The sequence below is a fragment of the Marmota monax genome, unplaced genomic scaffold (assembly GCF_021218885.2).
Source record: "Marmota monax isolate L192 unplaced genomic scaffold, Marmota_monax_Labrador192_F-V1.1 WCK01_AAM20220418_F8-fsc00038, whole genome shotgun sequence".
Lineage (NCBI taxonomy): Eukaryota > Metazoa > Chordata > Mammalia > Rodentia > Sciuridae > Marmota > Marmota monax.
The window spans coordinates 6,580,710-6,605,401 of record NW_026692498.1 but is presented as its reverse complement, the minus strand read 5'-3'; the positions used below and the strand labels follow the sequence as shown (position 1 = coordinate 6,605,401).

General features: G+C 46.6%; 2 protein-coding genes across 2 annotated transcripts in view; one reads left to right on the top strand and one right to left on the bottom strand.

The window, feature by feature from the left end:
• Pacs1 (phosphofurin acidic cluster sorting protein 1) overlaps positions 1-24,692 on the top strand; it is a 139,064-nt gene that overhangs the window by 105,392 nt on the left and 8,980 nt on the right. Inside the window, exons 3-15 of the mRNA XM_046445186.2 lie at positions 4,159-4,248; positions 4,855-4,980; positions 7,799-7,943; positions 8,202-8,293; positions 8,376-8,456; positions 10,928-10,987; positions 11,990-12,150; positions 12,511-12,604; positions 17,687-17,767; positions 20,534-20,649; positions 20,806-20,941; positions 23,290-23,394; positions 24,030-24,136. Of these exons, the coding sequence (XP_046301142.1) occupies positions 4,159-4,248; positions 4,855-4,980; positions 7,799-7,943; positions 8,202-8,293; positions 8,376-8,456; positions 10,928-10,987; positions 11,990-12,150; positions 12,511-12,604; positions 17,687-17,767; positions 20,534-20,649; positions 20,806-20,941; positions 23,290-23,394; positions 24,030-24,136 (1,394 nt within the window). The remainder of the gene's footprint in view (positions 1-4,158; positions 4,249-4,854; positions 4,981-7,798; positions 7,944-8,201; positions 8,294-8,375; positions 8,457-10,927; positions 10,988-11,989; positions 12,151-12,510; positions 12,605-17,686; positions 17,768-20,533; positions 20,650-20,805; positions 20,942-23,289; positions 23,395-24,029; positions 24,137-24,692) is intronic.
• LOC124093054 (large ribosomal subunit protein eL37) lies at positions 18,141-18,473 on the bottom strand. Its single transcript, XM_046445188.2, has one exon. The coding sequence runs from the start codon at positions 18,448-18,450 to the stop codon at positions 18,157-18,159; it is 294 nt and encodes a 97-aa protein (XP_046301144.1). The 5' UTR covers positions 18,451-18,473; the 3' UTR covers positions 18,141-18,156.

The following is a 24,692-nucleotide window of genomic DNA, read 5'->3' as shown; positions in this document are numbered from 1 at the left end:
CAGGTCCTTTTGGTCCTGTTTTGGGGAAAACTTGAATGGTTTCCAGCATTCTTTGTGGATTCCTGCATGTCCCACCTTATATTCTGATTCCCTATTATACGTCCTTCCAAATCTGTGAAGCATTCCCAGACACTGTGTGTTGGAAAAAACAAATGTGAGAGAGAAATGATGTGAAGGGGCAGCTTTTAGCATCTTGTCCTCCTTTCCTGGTTTTGTCCCCATTTCTAAGTCACAGGCAGTGTTCCAGTTTTGAGGAGTTGTTTCCTTTGCTGAAAGCTGTTGTTTTCCCCCCATACACTGTTGGTATGGTTTTCAGCATTCCCTGGTTGCTTTTGCCTTTTCTGCAGTTAAAACCTTTTGCCAAAAAAAATTTACTTAGTTTATTTCCCAATTAGATGTTTAATATTCTATAAATTACACTAAAAACTCTAAATATGCTGGGTATTCTTTTATTATTTTACTTCCAAGCAACTGAAAGTAACTGCAGATATTATCACATACATTTATTTAGTCACCTGATTATTCATTCATTTAGTAATTACTTACTGAGCATCTCTTTATGTGCCAAATATTGTTCCAGGCACTAGGAATATAGGAGTGGGAGCCTGGGGGCAGTGGGTAGGCTCCTCAAAGTCAGGCAAAAATCCCTGACTTTGAGGAGCCTAGGGATAGGGATGAAGCTCAGGGGAGGAGCACCTCTCAGTAGTGCCCCAGGGAACCAAGCCTTTAACAACGGAGCCTTTGGGGGGGTGGGGGGGGACAGTCATCCAAACATTCATACCACCACATGCAAAATTAAGAGAAAGCCAGCTTCACTTAGGAATGAATGTCCCTTAGGAAGGTGTAAAAACTGCCAAGTTACTGTCACCCAACCCTGATGCACATCTGTGTGCTACTGTGATGAAACAGGCAGTGTGCAGGGTACACTTGCAGGCCACAGGGAAGCACAGTGACACATGCCTATCAATTGTGCTGCTTTTTCACAGGATACCATTTTCTACTTGAAAAAAGTCTCAAACTGGTTGTTGAGACTCAAGTAATTGGAAGGGATCTCAATAACCAGCAAGGTGGGTCTGTGGCTTCAAGGAGGCACCCAGGGATCATTGCCAACAATAAAATTTGAGCTTTCAAGTGAAATTCATAATTTTGGAAAAAACCTGCCTCTGTCACTGTAAATCTAACAGCTTCCAGATTCTTAAAGGCTTTGTGAGGAGAAAAGAGGAGGCGTTAATGATCTTGATTATATAAGGCACTTGTCTCTCACAAAGGATTTGCATAACTGAGTGAATCAGCATTTTCCAAATGACCAATGCATGAGGCTGCGAAACCAAGCTGGATAAAGATTCATTCAAAGAACAGATCAATTGATTGGAATTTACTATTAACTTTTTATTTTAAAATAATTCTCACTGTACAAAAGAAATGCAGGGCAGGGTTGGGATTATAGCTCAGCAGTAGAGCACTTGCCTTGCACTTGTGAGGTACTGGGTTCCATCCTCGGCACCACATAAAAAATGAATAAACAAAAAAAGATATTGTGTCCATCGGGGGTGGCTAGTACAAAAAGTTTCTGTACCACTCATCCGGTTGCTCCCAATATTTATCTTTCTCTGTCATAGTACATTTATCAAAACTAAGAAATTATCATAGCTGGGCATGGTGGCATGAGCCTGTAATCACAGGGGCTTGGGAGTCTGAGGCAGGAGGATCACAAGTTTGAAACCAGCCTCAGCAACTTAGCAAAGCCCTAAGCAACTCACTGAGATCCTGTCTGTAAATAAAATATGAAAAAGAGCTGGGGATGTAGCTCAATGGTCAAGTGCCACTGGACTGAATCCCTGGTACCAAAAAAAAAAGAAAGCAAATAAAGAGACTATCATTAATATAGTACTGTTAATTAAGTCACAGAGTTTATTCAGATTTCCTGCTTTTTCCATTGATGTCCGTTTTTCATTAATTGATTGGATTTTGGTATATGAATGCAAAAGCCTTATTGATATAGTTTGCAATTCTACTTTGCAACTAACCTTTAAGAGGCTACCCCATGGGGCTAGGGCTGTAGCTCAGGGTAGAGCGCTTGCCTTGCATGTAGGAGGCACTGAGTTTGATCCTTAGCACCACATAAAAAAATAAATAGGGAGCTGTGGTTGTGGCTCAGTGGTAGAGCACTTACCTATCATGTGTGATACACTGGGTTCTATTCTCAGCACCATATTAAATAAATAAATAAGCAAAATAAAGGTATCGTGTCCATATATAAAATAAATAAAGATAAAGCAGAAAAATATTTTAAAATAAAAGAAATAAAGGGATTGAGTCCAACTACAATTAAAAAATGTTTTTAAAGATTTGCAGAAATGTAACTTCATATCCTCTCCTTCATACATTTCTACTGGGAATGTTAAGTAGTGCAACCACTTGGGAAAACAGTCTGGTAGTTCCTCAAAATATTACCATGTTACCTAGAATTCCACTTCCAGGTCATACCCAAGACATATGCCTATGTCCATAGTAGCACTATTCACAGTACTAAAAAGTGGAAACAACCTAAGTCCATCAACTGGTGAGTAGATGGGTAACATAGGGTCTCTTCATACAGTGGAATATTATTTAGCAATAAAAAGAATGAGATACATCCATTTGATTCAACAAATATGAGCCTTCAAAACATTATGCTAGCTGGGCTGGCTGCAGTGGCACACACCTGTAATCCCAGAAACCCGGAGGCTATCAGGAGGAACACAAGTTCAAAGCCAGCCTCAGCAACTTAGCAAGACCTTATTTCAAAATAAATAAATAAGGCTGGGGGTGTGGCTCAGTGGTAGAGAACTTGCCTAGCATGTATCAGGCCCTGAGTTTGAACCCCCTGCACTACAAAAAAATGAAAATAAAATTAAAAAACATTATGCTAAGTGAATGAAGCCAGTTACAAATGACCACATATTATATGATTCTATTTATATGAAATGTCTAGAACGAGAAAGTACATATAGAATATATGAAAAGCCCTACAACCAGAAAGTAGAAAAATGGCAGCACAGGGCAAGGGAAGAGAGGTGGGTGGCTGGGGAATGCCTCTGTGAAGTGGTGAGAATGTTCTGATTCAGTGCTGATGGTTAATTATGTGCTTTAAATGGGTGAATTTTATGGTATTTGAATTATATCCCAATAAAAATGTAATTTAAAAGCCTGTGCCATCTCACAAAATTATTTTGGTTTCAGAAAATATATTTTTTATTAAATACATGTTGGTAAATATGCAATCTGTTCATTATGTTATTTTTAATTTTTAATATTTATTTTTTAGTTGTAGTTGGACACAATACCTTTATTTTATTTTATTTATTTTATGTGGTGCTGAGGATCGAACCCAGGGCATTGTGCATGCTATGCAAGCGCTCTACCCCTGAGCCACAACCCCAAGCCCTCATTATGTTATTTTTAAATGAACTAATACATATTTTAAAATATCTGCTTTAATTCATACTATAGTAAATATTGACATGTAAACAAAGCTGTTTGGGACCCTAAGTAATTTTTGAAGCATGTAAAAAGTTCCAGAGACCAGCTGGGCACAGTGGCTCGTGCCTTAAGTCCAGCAGCTCGGAAGGCTGAGGCAGGAATATTACTAATTCAAAGTCAGCCTCAGTAAAATCAAGGCACTAGGCAACTTGTTGAGCCCCTGTCTCTAAATAAAATACAAAATAGGGCTGGGAATGTGGCTTAGTGGATGAGTGCCCTGAGTTCAATCCCTGGTACTCCCACTCCCCAAAAAAGAAATATTTGCAGATGTGTATAGCACATGTTGGATGGTGAAAGTCCAGTAACAAGGGCTGCTGCTATTGGAAGGTGAAATGTCCTGTGAGTAAATAAATAAATAATGTAAGATAAGGGGTGAGGAGTGCTGGATGGAGGAAATTAGCAAATTACATATGGTGGTCAGGGAGCTCCAATGGACAAGATGCACAGATTTAGAGGGAGAGAGCTGTGTGTATGCTTAGAAGAAGAACATTCCAGGTGCAGGGAAAGCCAGTGGAAAGCCCTGCACAGGTATGGCTTGCGTGTGTCAGGCTTGATTCAAATAAGTACAGCTAAAACTGGTGAAATGTTTGGAGTGAGAATGTTGTAGCCTTTAGAAGTTGTTTTTCTTGGCTTCAGGGGTCAAAAAGAATACTTCGCTCCAACGAGATCATCCTGCCAGCTAGTGGCCTGGTGGAGACAGAGCTCCAGTTAACCTTCTCCCTTCAGGTAAGAATCTTCTAGCTCTTTAGTCTAACATGCCACTGCCAGTCTAGTTCCCAAACAGTGCTCAAACCTGGAAACTGCTTTCCCCAACAGGAGCAGAGCAGTCCCTCAGTCTGCCACAGTGGTGTGCTCAGACAGGATATGCTGCTGAGACGTGTGCTGCAGCTCAGGCTTCCTTCCCTTGCCTTAGATATGGCCATAGCCACCTTCTGTGCCTTGCCACCCACTCACCCCTATCCTTAGTGACCCACAGCACATAGTCCAGCAGTCTTCTGTTGCCCCTTGTGATCCACATCCTCCCCTTCCTCATCCCCCTAGCACATCTCTCACCGTAATCCCAGTAGCCACATTGAAAAGCATGGAGAAAACATCTGACCAGATGGCAAGGGAAGAGGCAGTTCTGAAACTGTGTGGAGCCTAGAACTGTTGGGGAGCCAGGCACCAGGCAGAGCCAGCCCCTCCAGCACTTCTTTCTCCCCTGACTACCTCCTGCACAGATGGTAGAAACCAAAGCACACAAGGGCTGTGTCCTGTAGCGGGACTCCAACCCCCCGCACCCCCCAAGACACGGTGGCTTAGCAACTGTCTGGATTCTGTTTGTGCTCCTAGTACCCTCATTTCCTTAAGCGAGATGCCAACAAGCTGCAGATCATGTTGCAAAGGAGGAAGCGGTACAAGAACCGGACTATCTTGGGCTATAAGACCTTGGCTGTGGGACTCATCAACATGGCAGAGGTGAGTAGAGAGTAGTCTTAAACTGCTGGCCTGTAGGTCAGAGAGCCAGGACATGCGCAGGGCCCAGCTGTTCATGCCCAGCATGTGATTTCCCCAGCCTGTGGGCAGGTGTTCAATTTTACTTTGTAAGTTATTTTGTTGGAAATTCAGGGTATACCTCTTTTTATCACTTTCTTCTTCACGGGTTTTTTCTCTCTTTTTGTTGTGGTGGTGGTGGTGGTGGTTGGTGGTGATTATGGTTGTTGTTGTTTGAGATGGGGTCTTACTAGGTTGCCCAAGCTGGCCCCAAACTCCTGGGCTCAAGTGATCCTCCTGCCTCAGACTCCAAAGTAGCTGGGACTCCAGGCTTATACCACCTTGTCCAGTTCTAACTTTAAAAAAATAATAATAATGTCAAGTTTATGGAAAATTTGAAAGAATAATATGAAGAATTCTCCTGTGCCAAATTCACCCAGATTCTTAATTTGTTAGCTTATTACCACCATTGCCTTATTATCCTGTGTCCCTTTATGTGTATCACTTTCTTTTCTGAACCATTTGAGAGTAAGTTGTAGGCGTGGCCACCCCATTGCACATTACTAGTGCACTAGGTTAATTTCCTAAGAACAAGATGCTCTCCTTCCCGAGCTCCATGCCGCCATAACAGTCAGGACACTGACACTGTCTCACCCCAGCCCCCAGTCAGATGGTGCTGAATGTCTCAGTAACCTGAGATCTGATCTAGGAGTCCAGATTGTGTTTTGTCGTTGTGTCTCTTTGCCCTCCTTCAGCATGTAGAGTCCCCCAGTATTCCTTGTCTTTCATGACCTCCTGGGTTTGAGAGTCCAGGTTCCTCAGTCAGGTTTATCTTACCATTGTCTCAAGATTAGTTCTGTTTGTGCAGTTTTGACAGAATTACCCACCTAAGTAGGGTTGCTGCATGGTGTTGATTTGTGCCTTGACTGGTGGTAATAAATTTTATCACTGAGCAAAGATGTTATCTGCCAGGATTTTCCACTATAAAATTAATGAGTAAGTATTTTGTATTTATTAACAAAAAATATTCTATGTAGAGTTATTTTGAGGCTATGTAACTTATCTTTTTCACCAACTAGTTTGAGCATCTATTAATGATTCCTGCCTAAACTGGTTAGTACTTTGAAACCTGCTGAACTGTGAATATATAATCCTACCCTTCCTCCTGTGTTACCAGTTGGCTTCTGTTATAAGATGGAGCATTCTCTTCTCCCCCCTATTTACCAGTTGATTCACTTATTTGTACCAGTTATGCAGGTGGGTTCCTAAAAGGACATTTATTTGATGGGAATTAATATGCTAGTACATACTTACCTATTTTGATATTCCATTTGTCTCAGATCTGGCCAGTGGGAACCCCTAAAAGCTGCCTTTCATGCCCTTTTTGATATGGCCCTTCATTTTTCACACACTTTTCTTTCTGGCACAAAATATTCCAAGCTCATCTTGTTCTTTCCCTAATCCAACCCCTGGAATGAACTCATCCTCTGAGAAGTCCTGGGTTTTTTTGTAGTGGAGAATGGTATTTAAAAACCAAGATGTGCTGGCTTCCATGCCTCGTTGCTCCCGCTGCCTCTTCACACGTGCATGCACATGTGTGTGTGCACGTGTGCTCGCAGACACTCCTGCACCATGTCCCTTCCACATCTGGCCTCTCACCATGAGCACAATGGTAGCTTCGGTTCCAGCACAGTCATGGGCTTTTCCAGCTATCCCCTTCCACATTTCTAATTCCCTTCTGCAACAGGGAGAAGGAGGCTCCCATTTTTTTATTTTCAGCGTTTTGCTGCTTGTGCAGTTCTCCTGTGTGCCAGGCGAATCCCCTCAGCCCTAACAAAATCTAAGGAGAAAGGAGCTGCAAGTCAGGTTTTTCTTTGTTGTTGTTGTTGTTACCAGGGGTTGAACCACTTAGGGATACTTAACTACTGAGCCACATCCCCAGCCTTTTTTTTTTTTTTTTTTTCTTTTCAAACATTTTATTTAGAGACAGAGTTTCACTGAGTTGCTTAGGCTGAGTTGCTTAAGCTAGCTTTGAACTCAAGATCCTCTTGCCTCAGCCTCATGAACCATTGCTGCACATTAGTTTTAAAAATTATTTTGGTACTTTAATAAATTAAATAAGGAAAAGTTTGTGTCCTAGTAGAATATGTGAGATAGTTCTAACCCATCTTTCTGTCCTCTTCAGGTTTTATAACAAAGTGAGAGATTTGAGGGTCAGTGGATTAATGTCAACACCCCATTTTCCCCACTTTGTCAAATCCTGCCATTTCCCTGTTCTATGGCCCTTATTCCTCATTGCCAGAGTCAGATGACCACCACTTGTAGGATGAGCCCCACCAGCCTTGAGAACTAGTTTGTCTGTGAAGTACTTAAGCTAACATGCAGTCCCTAAGGATTAACAACCATTTTCAGTCTCAGGCTTGGATTACCAGCTGTAAGTACATGGCCCTGACCAGTGGCTGGCACTTCTGGAGATAGCTGTTTGGTTTGGGTGTTTTGTTTTGTTTGAGATGGGACCTCACTACATTACCTAGGCTAGCCTCAAATTCCTGAGCTCAAGACCTTCTTCCTTAGCCTCCCATGTAGCTGGGGCAATAGGCATGTGATACTTTGCCCGGCTTGGCAATAGTTTTAAAGTAAAAGTTTGAAGGCAGTGGGAGTACAGTAGGTGTTGACTTAGAAGTGAGAAGGAAAATGTGTCAGCAGAATGCCCTTGTCACTGGCTTGCTCGCTCATTTGTATTAATAAAAATAACAGCCCTGTGTCCTGCATGAAGGAGCTTCCACTGCCACTCTGCTCGCAGGTGATGCAGCACCCTCACGAAGGCGCTTTGGTGCTGGGCCTGCACAGCAATGTGAAGGACGTCTCAGTGCCAGTGGCAGAAATAAAGATCTACTCACTGTCCAGCCAGCCCATTGACCATGAAGGAATCAAGTCCAAGCTGTCTGGTGAGATACATGCAGTGTCTGGGGACCCATGGGAGACAAGGGTGCCTGTCCCCTGATCTCTGTCCTGGGAAAGCTTAGCAAGGCCTTCCTGAGATGTGTTCAGGCAAGAGAAGCTTGGAGATCCCTGGAAATAGTGTGTCCATGGTCATAGGCCTCCCCTCCTCTTCTCTGCAGCCCATGTGTGCTGCCTTCTGATCATCAAAGTCTCTTAGGCAGATGTTCCAGGGCAAGTCTGTCTCACTCATGTGTCTGTTCCAGATCGTTCTCCTGATATTGACAACTATTCTGAGGAAGAGGAGGAAAGCTTCTCATCAGAGCAGGAAGGCAGTGATGATCCCTTGCATGGGCAGGTAGCTTCCCACGGCCTTTTCTATGAAGTGCCCGAGAAGCTTCCGGGATTTCGTGGCCTCATTCCATCCCCTGTCCACTTAGGACCTGTTCTATGAAGATGAAGATCTACGGAAAGTAAAGAAGACCCGAAGGAAACTGACCTCAACCTCAGCCATCACGAGGGTGAGCCACCCAGGTCGTGCAGCCGAGGCTCTCATCTCAGGTGGGAGGGGAGTGGTACATTTAGATCTAGTGGGGCTTTTGAAAATCTGTCAGCTCATGGCTATATCATCAAGATTTCCATTCAGCCCCAAGTCCCTACCCCACTACCCACTAAGAAGCAGCATGGTAGGAAGCCACTTTGGCAGACAGGGCAGTGCGGGCTTCAGGTTCTGCAGTCTAGAAGAAAGGCGGAGTACACTTCTTCCAGAGTTGGAAAACAGGTGCTTGGAGGAGTGGGGGGTGGGCAAAAATACTCAGACCCCTCACCTCCCCTCTCCAGGCAGGTGCTACAGAGAGAAGACCAGCTCTCTCTAGAGAGTGCAGCTAGGTTGTCCTTTACTGAACTTACCCAGAAATAATAGGCAACTACCTGCAAACTCCAGAGCTGGGTTCACTAAGGTTTGATTACATTAGAAATAGATATAAATATATAGTTCTGCTTCATGGATCCATAACCCTGGAAAACAAATGCCTTTGGATTATGTTTCCTGCAGAAGGTTTCCTCAAGAGTCCCTAATTTTTGTAAAATTCAAGTCCTAGACAGAGAAGCTAAGATCCAAAATTTCCAGGGACCTCTGATTGATCCTGAAGGCCCTGTGCCAGCATGCAGGAGTCAGGAGTACCAGGGGGTTTTAGGAGAGAAATTCCCAGTTTCATTTCCCCCAAAGGCATTCTGATTCTCTTGAGTGCAGAGCCAGCCTAGGGACTGACACCCTGAGAGTGAGGGGCCCTTTCCCTTTGGAGTAGAGCATAGGTCAGCCCTTCCAGAGGTGTATCCAAGCCTGGCAACCCACTGTGAAACAAGGCCATCACCTCTGCAGGCAGCCTCAGGAGCCCCAGGGCCTGTGTTTCCATACAAACCCTCCACACAGTGACCTTGATTTCCCCTCCACATCAATGATTGGGGAACAGGAGAACTGCTCCCTTATCCCATTGTACTTAAGTACCTCAGGCACCCAGAGCCCCAACCCAGCCCCTCCCAACATAGCACTCTGAGAAGATGGAGGGCTGAAGCTCCTTAGGCTGGGCTTTTCTCTTTCCTACTCTGTAGCCACCAGGAGGCCCACAAAGGGTGCCCCTGGGCTTTCTGAGTCATCTCTTCCTATGTTTCCTGCCATAGTGTCCCCCGGAGTACAACCAGAGATCAGTTTCCCCTGTCAACATCCTCCCCCAGGGATGGTTCTGGATGTGGCAGGCACTCTCCAGTTGTGTTTCTGGACTCTCAGCGATTGCCCTTGGCTTGCTTTCCTCAGTGTGCCTTCTCTCTCTCCACCAAGAGCACATTCCAGATGTTAATCTGTGTACTGTGCTGATAGTCAAGCTTCTCCTGTCACTGTGAACTCAAGGGCACAGGCCCTTTCTGCCCTCTTTGAAGGCCTTTCAGTTTTATTTGCAAATAAGTTGTGTCCATCCCCAGTTTGAGTCTCATTCAGGCAAGAAATACTTATGTCCACAAACTAAGTCTGGATCTCCAAGCAGGGGACAGAGATCAGTGAGGCTGGTCAGTGCTGTCAGAGAGCTCTAATGTCTGCTCACACTCATCTCTGCAAGTAGCTATAACACAGCAGGATGGCACTGTGAGGCTGAACTCACATAAGGGACAGTCGTGACACTAAGGGGAAGGCGACCACATCTGATAGTGTCTCAGATGAGATGCCAAGAGATGGGCACATACACCATCACCAGGTAGATTTGGGGACTACTTGTGTTCAAGGCAGAAGACCCTGTGCACAGAGGCAGTGTGGGGCTGAACGGTATTCTCCAGGCATCAGCAGCAAGCTGCCACTGGGCCAGGGATGAGGAGTGGGTGAGGCTAGAGATGGGCAAGACTGCCCTTGGACACTGACAGACCTGACTCCTAGGCCTTATTCCAGAGAACAGGCCAGCCAGAGTGGAGTAGCATGATCAGATTTGCCTCTGGAAGGAAGAAGGCCGATACAGTGGCCCTGGGGAAATGCTAGGAAAGGCTTGGGTGAAGGCAGTGGTGTCACAGGTTCTGACCAGACAGCCGGAGTGGGCCAGCGTGGGCTTGGAGGGCACTCCAGGTTTGGACTCAATGACTGGCAGGTTGGGATGTCACTGACTGGGGTTGCACATGCAAGAAGAGGACAAATGTCATTCTAGGGACTGAGTATATGACAGGACTCTCACCAGAGCAAGGGATGAGCTGGCAGTGCACACCTGGGAGTTGTCAGGGTGCCGAGGGAAACCTGGGAACAGCAGAACCTCCTCTCAAAGCTGCGCATAGGGCTCTAGGACCTGTGCTATGATTGGCTGTGCTTGGGCCTGTCTTCCCTGGGAGGATTCAGTGCTGAGGCCAGGAGACATTTCTTCCTGTCCTCTCGCCATTCCCTGCAAGGATGGGCTCTGTTGCCTTGGATTGACCACTAGTGGATGTCATTTGAAAATTACTGTGCAATTTGTCTCCACAGCAACCTAACATCAAACAGAAGTTTGTGGCCCTCCTAAAGCGGTTCAAAGTTTCCGATGAGGTATGGCCCCTTGCCCCTGAGGTTGATGGTGAGTAGAATTCCTGGAGCTCCCCACCTTGTTCCTGTGTAGCACTGGGAGTCTGCCTCCTGGCATGCCTAGTAAAGCACTGAGGGAGAGGGAGGCTAAGCAAGACATTCCACTCCTGGAAAGAGGGAGGAGCTTCACACCTCATGTGCAGCTTTGCAGTGTCTGGAGACAGTACAGTGGTGTCCAGCCACTAATTAATACAGGGCATCTGGCTTGGGATGTCAGCAACAAATCTAGCTGCTGCTATTGATTTTCTCTCATCCCCTAATGGAAACATCAGTGAGCACCAGCCTGCAAGATCAAAAGTCCTCGATGGTTAGCTCTTGAGCCACCAGGAATGGACCACTGATAGAAAAGCCATCTCTTCTGGGTTACAGATGTTCTAGGGCTCTGCATTTGAGCCAAAGCTCAAGTGAGGCCAGAGCTCCTCCATAGCTGCTTCCTGACACCTTTCCTCCCTCAGCCATAATGCCCCCTGCACCCACCTTCACTCTTCCCATCCAGGGGATCTTAGTTCTTCATCCTTTCTGAACCTCCAAGTCCCAGGCAGAGATTCACTTTTTGCCTCGGTGGACTGAAAAGGGGATAATGGTGAAAGTTGTTCAGAGAGTAGGTCTTTGTCCTTCTGTGGACCACAGAGGAAGGCAGAACTAGCCGCCCACATGAACCTGGCTTCTGGGTTTTCTTGGCCCGTTTCTTGGGAGAGGCATATTAGCACTCAGTTTTCCTCCTGATGCAGGGTCCTGTTATAGATGACAGGGAGACCTGAGAGGGGAAGGTGGCCTTACTACATCCCTGCTCTCAGGGCTGGACCACAAGAGGACATCAGGACTATTCTACCAAGTGTGACTCTGTGGCATGTCCCTTTAGAGGGCATATTAGGCAGGCCAGTTGACATGTGGCCCAGAAGAAAGGAATTGCTACCATAATTGTTAACATGAAGAACCCCTCAAAGATCCTTTTTCTACACACAGGTGGGCTTTGGGCTGGAGCATGTGTCCCGGGAGCAGATTCGGGAGGTGGAAGAGGACTTGGATGAGCTGTATGACAGCCTGGAAATGTATAACCCCAGCGACAGCGGCCCTGAGATGGAGGAGACGGAGAGCATCCTCAGCACCCCAAAGCCAAAGCTCAAGTGAGGCCAGAGCTCCTCCATAGCTGCTTCCTGACACCTTTCCTCCCTCAGCCATAATGCCCCCTGCATCCACCCTCACTGTTCCCATCCAGGGGATCTTAGTTGTTCATCCTTTCTGAACCTCCGAGTCCCAGGCAGAGATCACTTTTTGCCTCTAATTGACAAAATTCTGACTGGATTCTTAGGAAGTCCCTCCACCCAGGTGCCATTCTCCGCCCCCACAGCATCCTTCCTCACTGGGTGGGCTTCCTAGAAGCCCAGGCTGTTGATCTGCCTTGAGCACTGGCTCTGCTTGGCTCTCGTGAGCTGCTGTTCTGAGCCACGATGGCTACTGACCCCGGCTGTGCTTCTTCGCTGCAGGCCCTTCTTTGAGGGGATGTCGCAGTCCAGCTCACAGACGGAGATTGGCAGCCTCAACAGCAAGGGTAGCCTCGGAAAAGACACCACCAGCCCTGTGAGCAGACCAATGGCAATGAGGGGTGGGGAGAGGGACCTGGCGTGTTGGCTTCACACTCTGGCCCTCTGCTTCTCTGAGCATGGCTCCTTTGAGACCACAGGAAAGTGGCTTTAGTTTTCCTCTCGTCAGCCTTGGCTGGGAGCATAGCACTCTGATGGCATTGCTGTCTCTGATCAGATGTTCTTTTTGATCTGTTTCTGCTGTGACATGGAGCCTTCCCTCCTGTCTCCAGAACTCTCCCTCCATGTCCTTTATGCAGTGTTTGAGAGCATGTGGCATTTGGCCAAAGGGAAGTGATTGTGCCTTCCAGGGTAGGGGAAAACCAGTTTCAAGGGGCAGAGGAGCACATGGTCTGTCCAGAATATAGTACCTCGACTCTGCTGGGTGGAGAACTTAGAGAAGCAGTGCCCTGAAGGATGTAGAATGTAGTGAGTAAGAGGACAGAGCCACCCTGCTGTGGTGTCCAGTGCCCAGCAGCAGGTCACGCAGGATCCCAGGGTAACGCTGCCACCTCAGGCCTGGAGAAGCTGCTCTGCCCTGGGTTCACACCTAAAGGCTTGCAGAGCAGAGCTGTCTTTTCTGTAGACAAGAGGAGCCAAATCCTCCAGTTGTTGCTGCTTTGGCAGAAGATGAGGGATATGGTCCCCCGTCCACAGAGGGAATACACAGCTCAACCTGCAAGTAGTAGGTGTTAACCATGAGGAGATGATCCAAAGCTGCCAGGCACACCATCTCCTGAAAGCATAGTCTAGTAGGGCTGTGTCCTCCTGCATGCACAAACCACCAGTGTCTCCTGGGGCATCTGTGGCTGCTGTTCTGCCTGCTGTCACCAGGTGGCACCGTCTCCTAGCTTATTCCTCTTCCCAGTTAAGACCCATCAAGAATGGCCTGGTAGTGTGTTAGGAGACAGAGGAAGGAAAACTGGGGTCCACACCAAGAATCCTCCCACGGACAAGCTTCAGGCCTGCCTGGCCACCAGTGACCCAGTGCCTCCCCAGCTCTGGTCCATGGTGATCTGGGCCTGAGGGTCCTCACTTACTGTACTGCTAGCATTTAGGATGTGGATCAGAGTTCCTTTTCCTCACAGGGGGCTGCTGAATGGCCCTGCTGAATTGTCACTGTCCCTGTGGACAGACCATTGGCCACGAGAGCCAGATTCCATCTTAAACAGAAGTTGTAGTTCTTCTAGAAAGAAGCCCAGGGCCTGCTGAGGGAAGGCTGCTACCCAGTGCTCTGGAATGTGGGACAAGTGCTGGCCAAGCTGATGCCACGGGGCACTGATCACAGCACTGGCATGCTCTGTGGGTGCTAGTGCTCCCTGTCACTTGGTCATTAAGAAGAACTAATTTATAACAACAGAATTGTTTCTGGATTGATAGAATTTTACTATAGGTTCTGCTTTAGTCTCACTTACATAGTTTACAACATTTTGAGGAAAAAATTACTTTGACAGTCTAAGCCTCAGATGTCTTATTTGTAGGGTAAGGGTGTAGGCACAGGAGCCCATTGCCTCAGAAGGCAATGGAATATCAGTCTCTACAATGTGATGGCCTATGAAGGCAAAGAATGCATTTGTGCAGGGCAGAATTTCTAAGTATGAATCGTGACTCCAGTGACTGTAATCTTGGTCAAATTCCCAAGCCTCCATTTTCTCATCTACAAAGTACTTGTCAAGAAACATGCTTCACCAGGCCTCGTGGAGATACAGTGAGATCATACAGGTCAGACCTCCAGCAGGAGCTGTTTACTGGTTGCTTGCTGGGGACCTGCAGCAAGTGTCAGCTGCTGTTGCTCTTATTATCATAATTCCTTAAAGCCATTTCAGTTTTGGACTCCTAAAATTGATAGAATTTAGATGTCTTTTATACAAGTCCTTCAAATTCTGGTTCTTTGGCTAGAACTCAGACTTGCTTTGCTGCTCCCCTACTGAGAGTTCTATTTTGAAAAGCCCCATATGTCTTGATGTGGGTGTGGAACTGTGGAATCTTCTGGTAAGAAGGCACTTTGGGAACAGCAGAACAAGCCTGTGCTCTTATATGGAGAACTTCCTGGTAGATTAGGAGCAACATACAGTTGTGCGTGTCTAGGGACTATCTGGGTAGCTGCTGCCTCACATTGGTGGCTTCTTGTCCCTACTGCTGAGCATTGTCACTGTTATATTTTTGCTTCTTTGTTTTTTGGTGGGTTTTTTTTTATTTGTTTGTTTGTTTTGTTTTGAGGTGCAGGAATCAAACGCAAGACCTTATGTATACTAAGCAAGTTCTCTACCACTGAGCTACATTTCGGCCCCATATGTTCATTTTTTTAAATTCACCTTTTGTTTTATTTTGTTTTGTTTCCCAGCTTCTCAGAAGATTTGGTTTATCACTAGAACCAGAAGAAATTCCTGATACAAATTATTGCAGTTGTTGAGTTTTCTGAAAGCTCCAGCACCCATAGCAACATAATTTGGCTCTTTATGCTGATAATAGTAGGCCCTGACAGTGCTTCAGGAAGTTGACCCAAGACACTGCCTGCTGCTAGGAGCTGCTATTTCCATAGCACTGTCAGTAATGTGTTAGAGACTAGAGTTTTATCCCCCTCACCACACACACTTCCTCAACAGCCACCATTACCTGTGGGCACATGCTACAGACTGGGAGCCCCCTCCAGTGCCAGTTAGGCAGACACAGCTGGAGCACTGCTGGGCTGGAACAGAAGTTTGGAGAAATTAGGAGCTAATTCCAATTTTTATTGACACTTATGCCTTAATAAAGCTAGTTGGGGGTTCTTGCCCTATGATCACCCTCACTTGAGTGCAGACTTTCCCTTTATAATAGATCTCTCACCCTGATAACCTTAAAAAAGACAACAACAGAAAGCTAATGTGGGGGGCTGGGGTTGTGGCTCAGAGGTAGAGCACTCACCTAATATGCATGAGGCACTGGGTTCAATCCTCAGCACCACGTAAAAATAAAATAAAGGCATTATGTCCACCTATAACTAAAAAAAAATTTTAAAAATACAATAACATTAAACAAAAAAGCTAATGGGGGTTACATCTCAATAAATGCCCCCTTTGCCATGGAAACATAGTAAGAAACCAACAAGGTTACTTTAAAACCCCCAGTGGAGCTGCATTCCCTCTCTGGTCCATGCTGATCTGAAAGTGAATGAGAACTATCATCAGCAGTGCTGTTATGGGATTCTAAACTCTGTTAGCAATGGCTAGTCATGTAGATAATGTGTAAATAAACTACCTGCATGCTGTTCTGCATGGCTATGAGCTGTTACCCAAGCTACCCCACCTTCAGCCCTGAGGTCATGGGGTCTAGCAAGTGACCATGGGATTCTCCTTGCAGATGGCTCTGAACAGCAGTTCTCCACTAGGTGACCTTGCCTGCCAGGGGACATTTGGCAGTGACTGGAGATGTTTTGGGTTGTCCCCAGTGGGGGGCTGCTACTGACATCTGTGAACAGAAGCCAAGAATGCTTCTAAACATCCTGTGGTGCCCTGGACAGCTGGTCCACCAAGACTGTCAGCAGAGCTGAAGTGGAGAAACCCAGGTTTAGAGTGTGACACAGGAAGCCTGCTCTTGTGGTCTTTGTTCATTAGCTGATCCGGTGACCCCCTGAATGTATTAGCCTGATGTTCCCAGTTTTATGACATTTACTCAGAGAAAGGACTTTGAGTAATTGAGAGGAAGCAGAATAGCCTTTATATTTTCTTCCTCCTTTGGTTCCTTAGAAGAAACAAAGAAATTCACTGAGGCCAGTGCCTGCCCAACATCCAAGACCCATAGCACATGCTGCTCCTGGCTGTGGTGTTGCTGTCTGAATAGCTAGAAGCCATGTTACCTAATACTAAATATTTAGTTATTTATCTTTATCTGCAAAATAAACCTTCATTATTTATGAGCCACCATGTGGTTTCACATTAGGCATCTTTTTGCTTAATATATATTCTGTTAAGAGAGTTTTCTGGGTGTTTCTACCAATCAAAAAGCATTGGGCGGGGCTGGGGATGTGGCTCAAGCGGTACCGCGCTCACCTGGCATGCGTGTGGCCTGGGTTCGATCCTCAGCACCACATACAAACAAAGATGTTGTGTCCACCGAAAACTAAAAAGCATTGGGCACCAGTTGCAGTGGCCACTCCTGTAATCCCAGCTACTTGGGAGACTATGGCTGGAGGATCAAAAGTTCAAGGCCAACCTCAGCAATTTAGCTAGATCCTCTCTCAGAATTTTAAAAAATAATGGGGCTGGGGTTGTGGCTTAGTGGTAGAACACTTGCCTAGCATGTTTGAGGCACTGGGTTTGATCTCCAGCACCACATAAAAATAAAAACAAATAAATAAAGTATTGTGCCCATCCACACCTAAAAAACATCTTTAAAAAAATTTTTTTTTAAATAAAAAGAACTGGTAATGTAGCTTAGTGGAAGAGCACCCTGGGTTCAGCCCCAGTGTCCAGGGAGGGAAAGCATTCGGCTACCATGAGTATCTTCAGTCTAAAAATCATAGACCATGGGGCTGGGGTTGTGGCTCAATGTTAGGGTGCTCACCTAGCATGCATGAGGCACTGGGTTTAATCCTCAGCACCACATATAAATAAATAAAGTCCATTGACAATTAAAAAAATATTTAAAAAAATAAAATAAGGATATTGTGTCCACCTAAAACTAAAAAATAAATATATATTTTTTTAAATCACAGACCCAAACTATAAGATTCTCCCTTCTCTGTTATGCAGAGGAAGCCTCCATATTTCCCTTTAGGGCAAAAGTGTCCACTGAATTCAGGGTCAAAGACTGGATCCAATTGCAAAGTCATCTAACTTTGAGCCTCTCTTCCCTAGTGACATCTTGTGGGAGTCAGAATTTCTGAATCCCACATCTCTGTGTCATTCACTTAATGATTAATAAAATAACTGACCCCTCTGAAACTTCGTTTTCACAAAAATATACCCCTCATAAGAGCCCTAAAGATGTTCTGAGGTTGAATACACTAAAAGTATTTTAAGCATCTAGGGACCTAGTAAAACATGTTAGAGTTATAATCATTTAGATCAAGGATAACCAATTATTATAAATTTTGCAGATGGAATTGGCTGCTCTAGAAAAAGTCAAATCTACTTGGATTAAAAACCAAGATGACAGCTTGACCGAAACAGACACTCTGGTACGTATGATTCCATTTCCTCTTCTAGCCATTTTGGATATTCTCTGCACCTTTGGAAATAAAGGCAGAAAGACTCTTGTGGGCTGGTGCACATCTGTGTTCTTTTCCTCCTGAAGTCCTTCCGCGTGGGGTAGAGCTGACCCTAAGATCAGCTCATTGCCCACATTAACAAACCAGAAATGTCCCCATTCTGCCCTTTAATCAGAGCTCATCTTAGGGTTGAATAGTTGGGATAATTTCTGTCATTTACTTCCAAAAGATGATGACCAGTGTCTTCCCTTGAAAAGCTGTCCCTTTCCCCTTTCATTGGGGAGTTTTTTGTTTTTTTTCTTATTTTTTTTTTTTTTAAAAAACCAGTACATTTATTGGGTGGCTAATTGTTGGAACTCTCAAGATGAACTGGAGGCTGCAACAGCTGCCCTCTTGGGTTTAGGAGTTGTTCCTTCACGGAATCCATGCCTGAATCTGCGGTATACAATTTTTAGGTGCCTCATTCTACCAGTCCCGGTGGTATTTCGTCTTTTAGCCTTGGCACTCCAGTTATACTTTCTCTTGCGCTTGGCAGGATAGCCACATTTGCCACAGGTCGACTTCTGAAGGTGGTAGGCCTTAGAGCCACAGCGGCGGCACAATGTGTGCGTCTTATTACGACGCTTCCCGAAGGATGACGTTCCCTTCGTCATCTCACGTCGGCCGCCGAATCCAAAGAGCGGGGAGTTTAAATCAGGAAGTAACCTGACTAGAATTTCATCTGAAAAGATCACTTGTAGTAGTCACATGGCCAAGCAGTGAGCATTAAATCTCTTGAGTGGCTACTGATCACTCCTGCTCCAGGAGTGGGGCTGCCCAGGGTGCAAGCCAAAGCCTAGTGAGGCAGAGTGGAGTCGGTTGGGATGGCCCCCAAGTGAGCCTTGAATTGCATATACATTCACCATGCACCTCTGGTGCTAAGCACAGAGGATGCAAAGATGCCTGAACCATGGTCTCTGCCACCAAGTTCCCCTTTGCAGGGGTAGCCACCTGTGCACACCTGGGACAAGACGTTGTTAGAGGCCCAGGGAAGTGCAGGGGGATGCACTCTGGAGAGAGGTCATCTGAGCTGGCCTTGCAAGACACCCTGCAGTTCATCTAGTGGGATGGGAGGCTGGACACTAGGTGGGAGGGAGAATGCCATCTGATGTGCTGTATCTGAGCCTCAAAGTGAGACCTTCTGGTAGTTGAATGGAGTCCATGGAAGTTATTTTAGACTTTTGTTTAATTTTTTTTTTTTTTAGTTGTAGTTAGACATAATACCTTTATTTTATTTATTTATTTTTATGTGGTGCTGAGGATCAACCCCAGGGCCTCACAACACGTGCTAGATGAGCACTCTACTAATGAGCCACAACCCCAGCCCCTAGACTTATGTTTTATATAGTAAATAATACTACATTGAGCATCTCATGCACGATGGAGCATTAGGCTTAATTCAAGATTTAAAATGTACTGTATTAACCTGTTCGTTCACCAGCTTCCACTCTTGCCCATTGTGGTCCATACTGCATGCGACTACTACAAGTGATCTTTTCAGATGAAATTCTAGTCAGGTTACTTCTTGATTTAAACTCCCCAATGAATGATTATATCTCAAATGGAATTTTAACTTAGCATTGAGAGGAAAAAGCCAAATGTTAGAAGCATGCCATAGGATTTCTTTTCTGTGGAATTCATAAAGAGGCAGAACTAACCTATGATGGCAGAAGTCAGGGTACTGGGTGGGAATGGGAACGGGCATTTGGGACCTTTCAAGTGTACTGGAATGTTCTTTCTTGGTCTAGTTAATGGCCCCTGGGGCTATCCTTGCATAAAAATCAAAGTTTATGCTAGGGAGCAGAACACTTGTCTAGTACGGGCCAAGCCCTAGGATCTGATCCCCACCATTGCTAAATAAATAGATAAATAGACTTTATACTTCAGATCTAAACATTTTACTCCATGGAAGTTATTCCTTAGTAGACATTTTTAAAACATAAAGGATGGCAAATGCAGGGAGGTAAGCAGGCACACGTGTGGAAAGCAGTCTTTCAAAAGGCTAGGGCATCAGGGAAGTTGTCATCCTGGGGGCTTATGGGAGATTGACTTGATACCTCGAAGGCCCACTGGAACTGTGCAGAGCTGTTTGAGCAGTTTGCAGTGTCCCAATAGAAACACCTTGATCTTAAGAGAACACTCTGGAGTGAGCAGACAGGATGGGTTCTCAGGGGAGAAGGTAAGACTCTTGAAGATTGTCAAAATGATCCAGGAAAGACAGAAGCCTAGACTCAGGGTGGGAGGAGGTCGCTGGGTGGAGAAGGAAGTGATTGACTGCCAGGCAGATGCAGGTTGGCTTTGACCAGTGTGAGGAGGCCGCAGACAGACATCACCGGGTCCCTAAGCCACAGGTCCTGCCCTGACGAGGTGTGAGATCCTGCCTCCCCATCTGGGAGCAGGAGTCCCCAACCCCTCTGAGGAAGGCCCATCGTCAGCACCTGTTCATGTGCTAAACACCTTTGTAGTCATAGAGGGCAGAATTGGGAGGGAACAGATGAAACCCAGCATTGTGGGAGGATGAAGTTAAATTGAACAGTAGTAGCTTCTCCATTGGTGAAGGAATAGTTTTAGAGCCATGCTTCCAGGAAGAGAGTGATTGGGTGGCTTTGGTGGTGGTAATGGGCCCTACAGGCTCTAGGGAACTCCTTAGTGGTCAAGTGAGAAGTAACCTTCTTTTGTTCCCTTCCTCCATGGCAGGAAATCACCGACCAGGACATGTTTGGAGATATTGGCACAAGTCTGGTTGTGCCAGAGAAAGTCAAAACTCCTATGAAGTCCAGCAAAACAGAACTGCAAGGCTCTGCCTCCCCCAGGTACACCAAATTGGAGGGAAGCAGATGACACAGACCTGCAACCAAACTTGGCACAGACTCAGGGACCTAGGGAGGGTGAGAGCTGGTGCAGCTTTGAGGTTGGAAGGGCTACTTGACCCCTCCCCTCCCCTCCCATCTACATCCCCTTTCCCTCAGCAAAGTAGAAGGGACACACACACCTCGGCAGAAGAGGAGCACACCCCTAAAGGAGCGGCAGCTCTCCAAGCCCCTGAGTGAGAGGACCAACAGCTCTGACAGCGAGCGCTCGCCTGACCTGGGCCACAGCACACAGGTATTGTAGTCCCCCAGCAAGACCAGGCCCTCCGAGGTTGCCTGGATGTTAATCTCCTCCTTCGACAGCTAGATGGTGAGGAAAGAACACTTGAAATGCCGTGAGTAGAAGACTGTAATGAAAGACCTAAGTGAGAGGAAGCAGACATGTTTGTCATCCACTAGTGGGAGGGAGTTGGGCTTTGTGCTAATATGTGGGGAGCAGCCATCAGCTGCTCAGCGTGTGCCACCTGAAGCAGCACACAGGTCTTGCAGCAATTCTGTAACCTAAAAACTCATATTGAGGGGGCGCTGGGATTGTGGCTCTGCTGGAGAGTGCTTGCCTAGCACATACGAGGCCCTGGGTTTGATCCTGAGCACCACATAAAAATAAATGAACAAAATAAAGGTATTGTGTAAACTAAAAAATATATATATTTAAAAAAAAAAAAAAAACTTACATGGGCCAGAATGTTGCACTTTATCAGTGGCTATGTGAAGGCCCAAGGTGCCAAGGTTAGACATCAACTTCTTAAGGCAGACTTGCAATTTATCAGAATCTGCATGAGCAAGTAAAATGTCATCCATATAATGTATGATCAGACAAAGCTGTGTAAGAGGCCTGATCGCATGAGAGACAAAGAGCTGGCATATTGGAGGGCTATTCTTCATCCCTTGGAGGAGGACTATCCAGTGATATCTCCGGGTGGGTGTCGTGGTGTTAGGTTCCCACACCATAAAGGCAAAAAAGGGTCTGTCCTGATGTGCTGTAGGTATAGAAAAGAAGCAATTCTTGAGGTCTATAGCAACAATAAAATAGATGCTCCGGATGCTGGCAGGATGAGGAATACCTGAATGAAATGAACCTATCTTTTTCATATATTTATTGGTCTTAAATCTTTTTTTTAAATTTATAGTTATAGGTGGACACAATATCTTCATTTTATTTTTTTATGTGGTGCTGAGGATCGAACCCAGTGCCTCATGCATGCTAGGTGAGCACTCTACCTCTTGAGCCACAACCCCAGCCCCTTAAATCTTGAAGTAACCTATGTTTCCCATTTTTCTTGGGGATTACAAAAATAGGTGTCTTGTGAAGGCTGGTGGAGGGTTCATTGTGCCCAAGATCTAATTGCTCCTGAACTAGGTGCTTAAGAATTGTTAATTTGGGCGGGGCTGGGGTTGTGGCTCAGTGGTAGAGTGCTCCCCTCACACGTGCGAGACCCTGGGTTCGATCCTCAGCACCACATGGAAATGAATGAGTGAAGTAAAGGTATTGTGTCCAACTAAAAATAAATAAATATTTAAAAAAGAATTGTTAATTTGGGTTCTAGGATAGGCCACTGTTCCACCCAGATGTGATCTGTGGTGTCCCATTCCAGGGGGATGGGCTCTGGCTTAGTGGTCAGCGGAACAGTGGCCCTTAGAATTGGGGAGGCACTGGTCTCCCCAGCAGTCCTATTTTGTCATGTATCATTATCTCATCACACAGAGCTTTATCATCAGTAGTTATAACACACAGGGAAGCAGGGCAGTGACCCCACTCTCAACCGCCACCTGGAGCAAAGCCTAAAGCTTTGGATTCTCGCCCTACTTCTGTCCTTTCCTACCTATGGGATCTTCAGTCACTGACTTTTCTGTACCTCAGCTTCCTCATGCAAGGGGCCATGCAAGCCTGAGGAGAAATGAGAAGAAACCAGACCTCGGGGCATGTGTCCTCTCTGAAGCAGTGGCTTCAGAGCTGGGGCTGGCATACCTCACAGTCTCGCTGTTGTGGAGTTAGGCAGAGTCAGCCTGTTCATTTCCCTGATAAATATGAAAAGTTTGTGTCCATATGACTTCCTGAGTTTGACACTATTACATAGCAACAAATGAACCTGAGACCAGAACAGCCCAGTCCCTGGGGTGAGGTATCATCCTTCTGGTTCATCATCACCCCTAAAACGCCTTTGTTCCTGGGACAGTGGGTCCCTGTGCAGAGCCAGCTGCCACTGTCATTATTTCTCTCCCCACAGCCCTCCTTGCCATTCCCCCACATACCCACTCTCCACACTCACTCCTCTGCTCCCAGTACGTAAACTGCCACTGTTCCTGCCACCCCTTCACAGGAAGCTCATGTGTCCCTAGCCTGCAGGCCTCCCTGGCAGAACCCCACCGTGGCTCCTTGCCTGCTGTGTTGCAGGTGTGCCCTCCAAGGACTTTCTGCGTGTCCTTCCTTCTCTCCATTTTGGTCAGGCCAATGGGAGTCTGTATCTTTCACAAATTCCTAGTATCCACACTCCGAATATGCCAGTGCCAAGGGTTCTCCCCACTTCCGGCACAGCTGCCTCTGGCTCCCTGGCTGTGCCTAACAAACGTTTATCCCTGCAGATTCCAAGAAAGGTGGTTTACGACCAGCTGAATCAAATCCTGGTGTCAGATGCTGCCCTCCCGGAAAATGTAATCCTGGTGAATACCACTGACTGGCAGGGCCAGGTAAAGCATTCCAGACCTCACGGGGCTCAGCATGTGCCACCTGAAGCAGCACACAGGGAAGCAGGAGAGTGACCCCACTCTCAGCCCCGACCTGGAGCAAAGCCTAAAGCTCTGGATTCTCGCCCTACTTCTGTCCTATCCTACCTATGGGATCTTCAGCCACTGACTTTTCTGTACCTCAGCTTCCTCGTATGTTTAGGGGGAGAACAAAAGGCAGCAAGCACTGGGTCTGGCCCGCCTCCCAGGCGCCAGCTGTGTTGGGCAGCCTTTTAGGAACACCAAGGGCTGTAAGGTGGCTGCAGCTGCCCCTGGATTTCATGAAAGTAATTTGGCAGGAACAGAGCAGCCCTGCCTGCCCCCTCCCCTCTGTCTGCCCTGTGAGACACTGGTGCCAGGAATGTCTGGGGTGTGGTCTCTGCTTAAAGCCCCCTATGTCCTCCCATCTTCCACCATCAGCCTATCTCAGGGTGTCTGTCCCACCCTCTAAGCCAGAAAACCTCACTGCCTCTGTCCAGCCTTGGCCAGAATAACAGAGGATAGGGGCCCTGCAGCTCCTCCTGGGTCTCGTTTGCCCTCTCAGCCCCTGTGGGGAGAGATGTGGCCTGACCTGCCTCCCTGTCCCTTCCTTCCCCCAGTATGTGGCTGAGCTGCTCCAGGACCAGCGGAAGCCTGTCGTGTGCACCTGCTCCACCGTGGAGGTCCAGGCTGTGCTGTCCGCCCTGCTCACCCGGATTCAACGCTAGTAAGGACTCCAGCTTCTTTGCTCCTGCCCTTTTGGAGCTCCTCCACCTCATTCTCCCACCCTGACTCACACAATGGTAGGACCTCCTGGCCTGCAGTGCAGGTCCACGTGTTTGGGGCAGTGGCAGCAAGCTGTAGGGCCTGATGTCCTGGTAGAGTATCAGCTCCTGAGCCCCCTGACTCCCTGCCCAGACTCCTCCCACACCTTGACTTGCCCCAGCAAGAGGCAAGAAGAGAGAACCCAAGGTTTTAAAAAGAGCTTTTACTCTGTTCCCGTAGCCATATCATCTGCTTGACAACCAAGAGTCAGTGCTTTCCCCTTCTAGGGCCTTCTTAGAAAGGCCTGTAGTCCCCTCCCATGTATCAGAGAATGAGGCTATCCCAGATGCTGGGCTTGGGCCCATGCAGGCTTCCCAGGTGGCAATGCTGGCTTGTCCCTATTAGCCCCAGCTCTCCTGTTTCCTTCATTGGCAGATGCTGCCTCTAGACCAGTGCTGTGGCTTGTTGCCTCCCTGTATTGCTTTGCTTATTGGCTTTCTTCTCCCTGTGGCTTGTTG